This window comes from Anguilla anguilla, chromosome 7 (genome assembly GCF_013347855.1).
Source record: "Anguilla anguilla isolate fAngAng1 chromosome 7, fAngAng1.pri, whole genome shotgun sequence".
Taxonomy (NCBI): Eukaryota; Metazoa; Chordata; class Actinopteri; order Anguilliformes; family Anguillidae; genus Anguilla; species Anguilla anguilla.
The window spans coordinates 17,672,770-17,683,665 of record NC_049207.1 but is presented as its reverse complement, the minus strand read 5'-3'; the positions used below and the strand labels follow the sequence as shown (position 1 = coordinate 17,683,665).

The window sequence follows — 10,896 nt, the reverse complement described above, 5'->3', positions numbered from 1 at the left end:
TCACCCAGGCTACAAACATTTCTAAGAGTGGTGTATTAAGTTACATACAATACATGTCTTCTATAATTATTGTAGAATTATAGAATAGAGTTTTATATTTGCTGTGGCATTCAGTAGCAACTTGTATTCAATACATTCAAAGGCTTTTCAAAGAACAATTTGTATGTGAATGAACCTTGAACCTTTTTCCCCAGAACATTTTGAATACATACATTTTTAATGTCAAAAGCCTGTGACTTTGTCTGCGTGGAGGCTAATTATAACCCCTTTGTTGGGGTGACTTAAAAGAAAACACTGGAAAGTTTCAGCAATGCTGTTCAACTATAGCTACTGACCTGCATGCGTAGCAGCAACATTCATCTTCCAAGTTTGCCATGAACGGCACAAGCTATTTTTCTATATTGTCTGTATATCGTTAGTTCTAACACATAAAAAAAATGGAGCTATACAGTGGTTTAGCAGCTTGTATATTATTAGATTACAAATAGCTTATAATTTATATTATGGTTATGTGATGAGGCGGCCGCCAAAAGTCTGCAACTGGATATTTAATTCAGTACCATTTTCAATTGAAAGAGATTTATGTAATTGTTCTGTGTGTCCACAGGTTTCCTGGTACATTTACAGGGGCCCACCATGTTCTCTACTTTTGATTTGTGTTTCTGAATAGCCTGTTTTAGCCTGCCACGGTGAACTTGTCAAAGCAGCACAGTTCAGCAGAGATAGTGGGAATCTCCTTTGAATGTAAATTAGCAATGTCATACGGCTGAGGAACAACTCCCCGGAGATGTATAGAAGATTCCCATGCACTCATTATCATTCATAAATTACTGTCATAGCGCCCTCAATTCACAGAACGACTCTTATTTGTAACACGTGTTTGCCATTGCAGTAATTACATTTACAGCTTTGCCGGAAGTCATTAGCAGACAGTACACAAAGGAACATAGGGAGCTCAGAGGTCAGGAAATTTTTGGAGGGAATATGCTGCTCATCAAGCATCACTAAGCAAACGTTTGCTTGAACTCTGTCCAGCAAAAACCCTACTCCCCTGCTGCCAACCACAGGCTCTGCCCCTGGCGGGGGAAATGGAGAGAAAGATACCCCTCATGTGTCTTACCTGCCGCAATGGCCATCTTGTCGTCGATGGTGACCGTCACGGCTGTGGTGGCGACGACTCCCTTCCCATCTGTCACAGGGAGACAGGAGTCAGACAGAGCTCACCTCGTAAGGCATCCCCAAACGCAGTCCTGCGCAGCCATTTTAAGTGCGCAGAGGCCAATATTTGTCATTGGCACGGGGAAATGCAAGGCATTTCATGACAGGTCATTTATGAATTCACATAAATGCCATATCCCCAAGAGGCAATGCCATGCAAATGGCAAGGCTTAATTCATGCCAGCCTGGTTCCCATGAAGAACAATGCTGCATGTCATCACAGTGGAGTTGCCTGATTCACCTTATCTCCCCTATTCACTGTGCCCTGGGTGTTTGATAAAATGTCTTTAATGGTGGTAGGGAGTCATTAAATGGTGGTGTGCAGTCATTAAACTCAGCAGGATTAAACCATAGTCTTGCCTGATTTTGGGAGACGCAGATGTTCAGCTATGTCTATGACATTATTAGCAGTTGTGTATTTAGAGACAGGGTAGGTTGTGTCAGGGGCTCCCAACCATAGGTCTGTGTCCATTTGCCACTGGCTATGACAGGTAAACTTTATTCGCTTCACACTCTGTCCTATCTTTCTGGATGAAAGGGAGGACGTGATGCCCTGAACTGATCGCACAAGGTCAAGCCACTGAAAGTCTTTCTTTCCTGTTCCACATACTTTTCAGCTTTGACAGCTACTGACACCTGGCTCAGTAGCGCAGTCACTGGACGTGAGAAATGCACAATGCACCACATTTGTCACTGATATCCATCACCCTGCCCCATGGCCAGTCTAACTGCACAGCCTGCTATCCCTGCACAGCCTGCCCTGGCTAAATAAGTTATTAGCTGCAGCTACATACGTTGCTAAGCGCAACCCAGTGTTATATTCAAAGCAATCTGTAGCGCCAACATTACATAAGTCCAAATGTACACAATTGGAATAGAATCAAATTTAGCATTGTTATCACGTTGAAATCTAGCTTTATTTAGGTACATGTAGCTAACATTAGCTATGTAAATCCCAACTGGTATACCAAGCTAGGTAGTGTGAGACGTGAGATTGAACTGCTGTACCCATTGATATACTTTTTGGACTGGGAAGGCTTCCGTAAGTGTAGATAGATGGGGTGGTGCAAAGTGTGAGAGGGAAAAGAAGAAAAGAAAGGCGCGAGAGTCAGGGAGAGGGTGGGACAGATATTTTGGATTGGAGGGAAGACTGTTAGCGGACCAGATAGTTTTAAACGCGATAGATAACCAATGCTGTATTGCAAATGCGAGTAAACGCCGTCCATATTCTTCCAAGGAATAAACAAGTAAAAGGCTGAAACCTTGTGTCGGCTGGCCGTCTCCAGAACTTTGCTCACTCTATACGAGCACTGCAGAAACGAAGCACTTACCCACGCCCTTACACTAGTTAGCTCTATTACCTAGATATTTCCCAGGCTAATATGCTAGCTGTCTTAATTGCTTAGCAAGGATTGCTGGCAAACCGTCTTAGGTAATTAGTATGATTCACAACTGCCAGGTAGTTGGTTAGTTAACTAATATACCAGTAGCTACATGTACGCAGGCACAAAACTATATTTCAAAGTGCACAATTAAGTCATAGCGTTGTATCCAATAAGAGATGCATCATACATCATCGATGTATCACAATAGCCACTGAACCGGATATTGACCGGAGCTTGCTATGAAGGGACTGCGGGCTGTGCAGATACAGCGGCTGAAGCAGGCCCCGTACTCGCACAGATGGTGAGTAGCTTTTTTTCTTATTAATAGTGAACGTTTTTGTGTGTAATACTGTAGCATGGTTAATATAGTATTCCATATAGCGACCAGGGTAATTATTAAAATATTTGACCTTTTATGGAATATTAACTACTGCTCATGCCAAATGGAGAACAACAGTTGTCTCCTCTTGTATATTTCCTCTCCCCAAATTTTGCGTGATCTGGTAGAAACAAAACAAATTCAACATCGAATTCACTATAATGTTCGGTTGTTCTCGTATCAGACATTGCCTTAAAATTACGAGTCACACAAATAAACTGGATAATATGTTGTTTGCGTCCTGTACGGAGTAGAACAGATTGTGTATGATATATACTTTCAATAGTAGCCTGCTGTAGGCAATGGGATGAACAACAGCTGGTCTCACTGTTGTCAGCAGTAGATGTAACCTGGTTTCACAGTCCTCAAGGCCAGTGTGATACTGACACTCAGATGTGTCTGTGTACCAGGGCTGGTTGTGTTGTACTCTTAAAAGCCTTCAGTCCTCCGAGATACACAGATCAATGGCCTTAACATCTCTGCACACACCCACTGTGACCTTGTCTAACAGGCACATCCACTGGAGTTGATAGGTAGGGATCCTTTGAACTAATTCAGTTACTGTAAGTCAGGGTGACCAATCTTTCCTGAGAAGGTGCTGGTGCGGCTGCAGGCTTTTGTTCGAATCCAGAACTAAAATACCTTGTTCAACTAATCAAGTAATCATGTTCTTCGATTTGTACCTTGATTAGTTGCATCCGTTGTTTTTGTGCTTGGCTAAAGGAAAACCCTGCTCCTGTACTGGTAATTCTCTGATAAGATTGACCAGCCCCATTTTATGTCCATACTCCATGTGGAATGCATGTTGTTAATAGCAGAGTCATGCAGAGGAGCAACCCTAGGAGTGAATGTATAGACCACAGTATTGGCCCATGCAGAAGCATATAGGAGCATGCCATGGAGCCAGGAGGGCCAGTTTAAGTACCATCCTCGCACTCCTGCTCAAGGTCCTCCAGCCTGGGGGAGGCGCTATAGTTGTATTCATAGTCCCTGAAAACATCTGAGGAAAGCAGGTCTGTTTTAGGGCCCTGGTCAGCATATCACCATTAGAGGTAGTCGGTCACAAAGGGATCCCCACAGCATGGAGGCTTTTCATTAATATCCAGCTTTTTAAAAAGGACAGTGCCATAGCTTGTATCTGTACAATACTACACATTCATCATGGCACAAGGATTATTCATTTAGAATGAAATCATTTTTATGTCTTTGCTTTTTGATCATGAAGTGTGTGTCATTTTTTTGTTCGTTTATTTTACATTTGTAATGGAATTTACGATCATGGCTGTGATACAGGGTGCCTGAATATAGAGCTTTGGTGAGAGGGCTGCTGATTCTGTTGTCATGGTGACAGCCTGTGTGGGACTGCGGGTGCGGTACCTCGGCTCTCTGGGTTAGGGATGTAGTACAGGAAGCTGCCGGGCGGGTGCTCCGCTGCCCGCCGATACCACAGAGGGAAGTGGTCCATTGTGAAGAGGTTTTCCTTGTCTGACGAGGTCAGGAACTTCCTGTGGAGTTGGGGAGCAATTTGGGGTGGGGGGGGTGGATGAGACAGGGATGGAGTGGAAAAAAGAAATCTGTTCAAGCTTAGTCCAATGACATCATACTGCAAGGCCAATTGTTGTTGTTTTTTTAAATCAGTCACCTTCAGCGATCCATCAACATTCTATATCAATTATGACCACAAGGGGGCCCTATTAGGCCACAATTCTATTTCGAGATATTCTTGCAAGACATTTTTATTGTTTCACCATACGTAAACAAAGCACTTAAGCTGTTAGTTTAATATACAACTCAACAGCAATTTGGAGTGTGACCCATGAAGTAAATTATCAGGCAATTTCAAATGATTTTTTTACTTCACATTCAGTAATTTATTCCTCTCTGGGTGTTAACTTGCTCAGTCAACCAGCTGTTAGGATTTTGGTATTGCAGCTCTGATCTGGCAATGCACACTGTCCTGGGGCCACAATTAATCAAAGCCTTTGATGACCTATTAATCACAGCTTGCATAGGCGTTGGCTATGGCAGTGTCCCATGAGCCTCTCCTGACAGGTAACTAAGTAAGATATTGGGCCTGAAATCATTCCCCTCAGAAGTGACATGGACTTGTAATTGTCATACAGTGGTTGCAGCAATTTGTTAGTTTAATTTCTGAGTCATGTTTGTCACAACCCACCAAACTAGCCTTTGCCTGTCATAAGTCTGCACAGGTCTATTAGCACAGATCTATTAGCTGCTGCTGTACCAAACCCTGAGAGGGTGAAGTGAGGAGGAGAAGTGGGTAATTAAGTTAGATCAGAGGCGATGGGGCACGTTTGTGCTCTTCTCCTGTAAGCAGCCTGTCTGCACGCTTGTGCTTCATGTGTAAAAACAGCAGGGCTGTGGATCAATAGAAGACCCAGATGCTGGGAGCTGGTGCCAGTTGAGAGAACTCCTTCTCTCTCAGTGAGTGCTGAGAATACCCCAGGCAGCTTGGCCCTTAATAACACAGGCAGGCCCACGGGCCCGGGCTGCCACTGCAGCCCACTTTCCCGCATGAAAGTTTCTGAAGATTAACTTTGCAAGTGGAGTGTTGAGAGGAAACTGGAACAGGAATAACGCACAGTTCCTGTTCTCGTACAGCTCTGCTCCATACAGCAACTGCACTTCCATAAGCATTGTTTTTCATCATTGAATTTTGCCTTTGGCGGACTGTACCTGCGGTGTAGGTACACAGGTGTGGTAATGCTGTATGGGATTGTGCTGATTGGTGTGACTCACTTTACCACGCGCTTCTCCGTGCCGACGTATCTGGTGAGCCGCATGAGTCCTGCCCGTGTTCCCAAAAAAGCCGCCTCTACCCCTTCCTCAATTCTGCCGTCGGTGGAGTAGTGGCATTAAAGGGAAAGGTGAGAGGAGTGAGGTGGTTAATTTAACGCGTGCACAACAAGCTGTAAAATAGACTAGGAACACTCGACAGACAAGAGATGGTACCCGGCTTCATCGAGCGATAAGGCTGTCCAATACGCTTCCATGGGAGCAGTTACCACGGCATCAAAAAGAACCGTCTGCAGCAGCTCTTCATCGCCTAGGAAACGGATACCATTGTAAGTCAGCTGTCCTGAACAACAGTGCTTCGCAGTACCATAAATGGCTAATCCACCTCATCATAAAGTGATTATGAATGTTTATTGGCCGTGATCTGTGAGAGGCGCAGTGCAGTAACTCACACTCCAGCTCAGGCTCCTCCCCTCTCAGGTAGCGAACTACCGCCATAAGCTGGCTGAACTTGCGATGCTGTGGATCGATGTCTGTCTCACAGTATGTCCTACAGGAAACAATAACCCAGTGTTGAGTGCTTCTATCTGATTAAAAAACAATGCAAAAAATCATGTTCATGTACTTTTCTGATTGCTGATAAATATCTAAGGTAGATATAAAATAAATAAACATAAGATAAATATTGCTGATAAATATCTATATGCTGTTCCAGTGTGCGGAGGTGCCCCATGGTCTGGTATCAGATCCAGACTGATGCATTGCTGGATGTGGGTGGATGGCCACCCTCAGAGCAGTGCACATGTGGACCCCAGGGAGTGTGGTGCATTTCAGGGTCACGACTCGCAATGACTGAGCAATCCCAACTGCTGCACTGCGGAGTGAGGGCAGTGGACGACAGAAGCACTTGTTCCGCAGGGCATTGCTTTAGGGGAGAACCTTTGGCACGGGGAGGCAGCCCATGCAATAAAGGGAAATGCCTGGTCTGTCTCCTCCAGTAATCTCTGCAGACAGTATTGTCCCCCTCATTGAGAACGACTCCGGTATTGAGGTTTAATTGAACAAGTGACCTCCTCACACTCACCCAAAGTACTCATAAACAATCATTCACAAACCAATAATTAGCAATAATAATTATCAGTTCTGATGGACCTGCTCTATCAATGACATGACATTTGTTGGTCATTTATTGGTCAATGGCATGTCAATTACAAAAACTTTCCCCCCTCTTTTAGCCAGTTTAGCATTGAGGTGTCCAGCCTTCGTCAGTATTTTACGATGTGAGAGGTGAGTTAGGAAGCTGATTACCCTCCACTTGATAGTTTATTTTATTAAAAAATAAAATAAATACATGGGTTAATGTGTGCCTTCATACTGTAGACTATTGAAGAAAGCCAATTCAATTGAAAATCCAGAGCACATTACAAGCTTGCAAACTGTAACAGGGTAATAGCAATTAAAGCCAATAGCTAACTAGCCTCTGGTGAATGGAGTATATTAGCCTTGGTCTCAAACTGTACTGTGGTGTAGTGGGAAATTAATGTTTACCTGTTTCATAAAATGTTCCACTTATTCAGAAAGTTGTTAAGATGAAACAAACTTTCTTGTGGTCCTTCTCCAGTCACTAGTTCCTTAGAGTCTACAATTTAATTCTCACATCTCACAAACTATACAGAGCCCCCCCTCCCAATCTTTACACCAGGAGTATGCCCTTAGAGTACAGGCTTGTCTGCACTTTCCAAAATGGATGGAGATGGTTGTGGCAGTGAATCTGGCTTATGAATGAAATTGGCCATTCCAAAATGAAGGAAAAAGATTGTGGGGAAAAAAATGATTCAAATATAAGATAATAAATATAAAAATGTTTATGGTGGTACCACTTATACAGAGTACTAAGTAAGTGAGCAATGTTTGGAATTTACACTGCCCTGAACAAGATGTTAATAGACTCTGATAACTGACTGACAAGTATGGATAGACCCAGAGGAATTCCCATCACACTTACCACTCGTCAGCAAGGGTCAGGTCAGGTTGCATCAGGTCATGAAGTCCTGCAGGGATGGACGGAGGGAGGGAAAAAGGGAGAGAGGGAGAGAGGGAGGGAGGGAGGGAGAGAAACAGTCAGGCTGTTTCTCTTCTTTCTTATATGATATTATATATCTCAGACATATATAGCTGAGACACACTGACATACACATGCACACACGCATGTTGGCATTGGTAATTAATGCTCATGCCACACTTCTCACAACTGTTCACATTCACACACTGTCTGAGATGACTGTGCTTTTCAACATGCGTACAGTAAACACAACAACCAGCCAACGCCCTTAGTTTTGTTGATGGATATCTCCATCTCACAGGGACTTGCGTATGAGGGGTGAATGGGCGTAGTCTGCGCAGGTAAAAGGGTACTGTACCTTCTTCAATGGAAACGTTGCCCGTGAAAATGTACTCGCCATGGCCCTGGGTCAGCACTAGGCCCAGACTGTGGACAGACAGCATACAGTGTGAGCAGTATTACTGTGATCGGGTGCAGCAACCAAGCACAGTCAACAGGGATTAACCAATCACATCAGACAGGCGTGACCTAAAGCAGAAGTCCCATTATAACAATGAGGGGTACACAATGACAAAACCGGACCAGTATCACTAACGGGTATTTGACTGGCTGTACTGGCTGATGCTGGTACCGCCCTATTTAATGTTATGGCTGAAATGCAAACTGCAGTTTTGCTTGTGAGTTTGGCTGGTAAAAATAATACATTTAAAACATGATAAATACAGTAAGAGATTCAGATGACTGATTATACTGCATTGTGACTGTGACATTTTCATTTAATTCACAACAGCAGTAGCACGTTGAATATGCTGCCTAGTTCATGCATGTATGCAGCGTCATCATATCGCCCATTAGTTTATTTGGAGCTGTTGTTGGCCGATATGACCCTGATATTACTGGGCATCTGTAATAATAGACATTGTCACCTACCCAATGGCTAACTGCTGGGTAGTCATAACTGGGTTCACACAATGGTCATACTAAGCTCTATATGGGACAATGATACATAAAGAATATAATTCACGTCTCCTTTACAAACATGTTTAAAACATAAACACAATTCTCACTGAAGGCCTCCTATCGTCTTTGTTATAGCAGGTTTATTGTCTATGGTGGTGTCATTTTTTTCTTTCATGTGTGTGACAGTCACACCTACCTGAAAGGAGTGTCTTTGATAGTTGTGTAGAAATAATCATTTGTCAGGAACATAACTCTTTTCTATGGAGGGAGCAAAGAAAAATAAGATTATTGAGTGCTAATTTCGCCAGGTACAGCAATCACTCTTTGACTGACAGCCAAGCACTATGTAGGCATAGCACAAATGCTGTTTGTGTTACTGTTGCAGCTTTCAAATGCTGTGTGCCTCAGTGCTTAATGAGCTTTTCCTTGAACCCTGAGATGGGGGTTCTCTTCCCACATGTGGCACTGTGATAGCATTAAGAAGCAGGCCCTTCCAAATTGGTTCACACTCACCCCTTTCTCCACCGAGGCTCTCACATCCATTGAGAATGTGCCTGTTTCGCCCTTCACCATCGCTGTTCTGAGCTGCAGGAGAAGATACATGAGCATGCTCACACACAAACGACACGTGCACGTGTACACACGTACAAATACAGACACACACACACACACACACGCTACACACACACACACGCACAAACACATACAAATACACACACCAGTACAAATACAGACATACACACACACATATACAATTACAAGTGCATACACACACAAACATGTACAAATACACATATACACTGGCACACAAGCAACATGTGCAAATACACACACAAACACACACACACTCAGATACAAACAAACACACGCACACACAAACACATGTGTACCACATTACAGTACGTACACATATACACACAAACAGATTTAACTATTTGTTTTGCCATGCGAAATGCACTTTTGTAAATCGCTTTGGCTAATGCATCTGCTAAATAGATAAAATGTATTACTGTAAAATGTATTGTATTGTATTAATGCTACTCTGAATAAGTAGCATCTGCATTTGTATTTGAGCAGATGCTACTTATTCAGAGCTAATTACAAGGCTAAAATTAAAGTACCTGAGAAAACCAGAACAACAGGTACAGAACAGCCAGTGTTATTGTAAATGGGCCTCAAGCTGACAAACAACAACAATAAGGTGAGCGTAGAGGCTAGCAATAATACGACATTACCCCAGATCCCAGCTTGAGTTCATGTTTGACAAGCACACACACACACACACAAACCCCACTGACTCACAGTCTCCTCCGTGTCCTCCCACTCCACCTCAGACAGGTCCACACTGTTGTAATTGGGTTTGGGCCTAAGTTTCTTTCCCTCTTTGTACTGGAGGAGAAACAGAGCAGGCGGATGATTAATTCAAACATGACACGAATGGTGCACAATGGTGAATTAAAAAACAAAAAAAATTGGTCACATGACACTAGCACACATCAAATCTCAAATGCCGCGAACATATGCCACAACTGAAGCACACGACGTAATCACACATCACAATGCAAACACGACAGAAAACAGGTCACAGCACGCACATAGGCAGAGCACACAATTCAGACATTACGTACATTTGGAATTCAATTCACAGTATGCACACATGCATCACAGATCCCCAGAAAAACACTCACATCACTACACGCACAGACACACATCATAGCACAACACAATCATGCAGCACATTTCAGAAATGTGACACAAATGTATGTCCACATAATGCCTAATGTGAAGCCAGTAGCAGCCAATGGTGAGAAATACTGTAGCCTCACTCTTGAAGGACGCTGCCGTTCTCTTATTTAAACAAAACAAGTTTAAAAGGCAGGCTGTGTTGGTGCCGTTTGCTATCTCTGCGATAATTTTATCATGATTTCAAAAAGCTGATGATGTTTGAGTTCTAAGCTATGACTCTCACTCACTGTAGTGGTAAAAATAAAGATGGTAATTATATCTCTTGGTGGCGTCTGGTATGGTGACAGTGTTACCGCAGACCAATTTGTTTGGTATGAACGTCGAGGCATTGTGTGATTCAGAGACTGCACTGCAGTCATATTCTGCTCTCATTACTGAAGTGCTGCTGC

The 10,896-nt window shown here is 43.2% G+C and overlaps 1 protein-coding gene across 1 annotated transcript in view; it reads right to left on the bottom strand.

Moving 5' to 3' along the window:
* cacna2d4a (calcium channel, voltage-dependent, alpha 2/delta subunit 4a) overlaps positions 1-10,896 on the bottom strand; it is a 110,474-nt gene that overhangs the window by 72,349 nt on the left and 27,229 nt on the right. The window contains exons 19-29 of the mRNA XM_035426459.1: positions 10,064-10,150; positions 9,275-9,346; positions 8,958-9,019; positions 8,160-8,227; positions 7,745-7,790; positions 6,192-6,289; positions 5,956-6,049; positions 5,743-5,835; positions 4,360-4,487; positions 3,908-3,982; positions 1,121-1,189 (exon numbers count right to left, since the gene is read on the bottom strand). Of these exons, the coding sequence (XP_035282350.1) occupies positions 1,121-1,189; positions 3,908-3,982; positions 4,360-4,487; positions 5,743-5,835; positions 5,956-6,049; positions 6,192-6,289; positions 7,745-7,790; positions 8,160-8,227; positions 8,958-9,019; positions 9,275-9,346; positions 10,064-10,150 (892 nt within the window). The remainder of the gene's footprint in view (positions 1-1,120; positions 1,190-3,907; positions 3,983-4,359; positions 4,488-5,742; positions 5,836-5,955; positions 6,050-6,191; positions 6,290-7,744; positions 7,791-8,159; positions 8,228-8,957; positions 9,020-9,274; positions 9,347-10,063; positions 10,151-10,896) is intronic.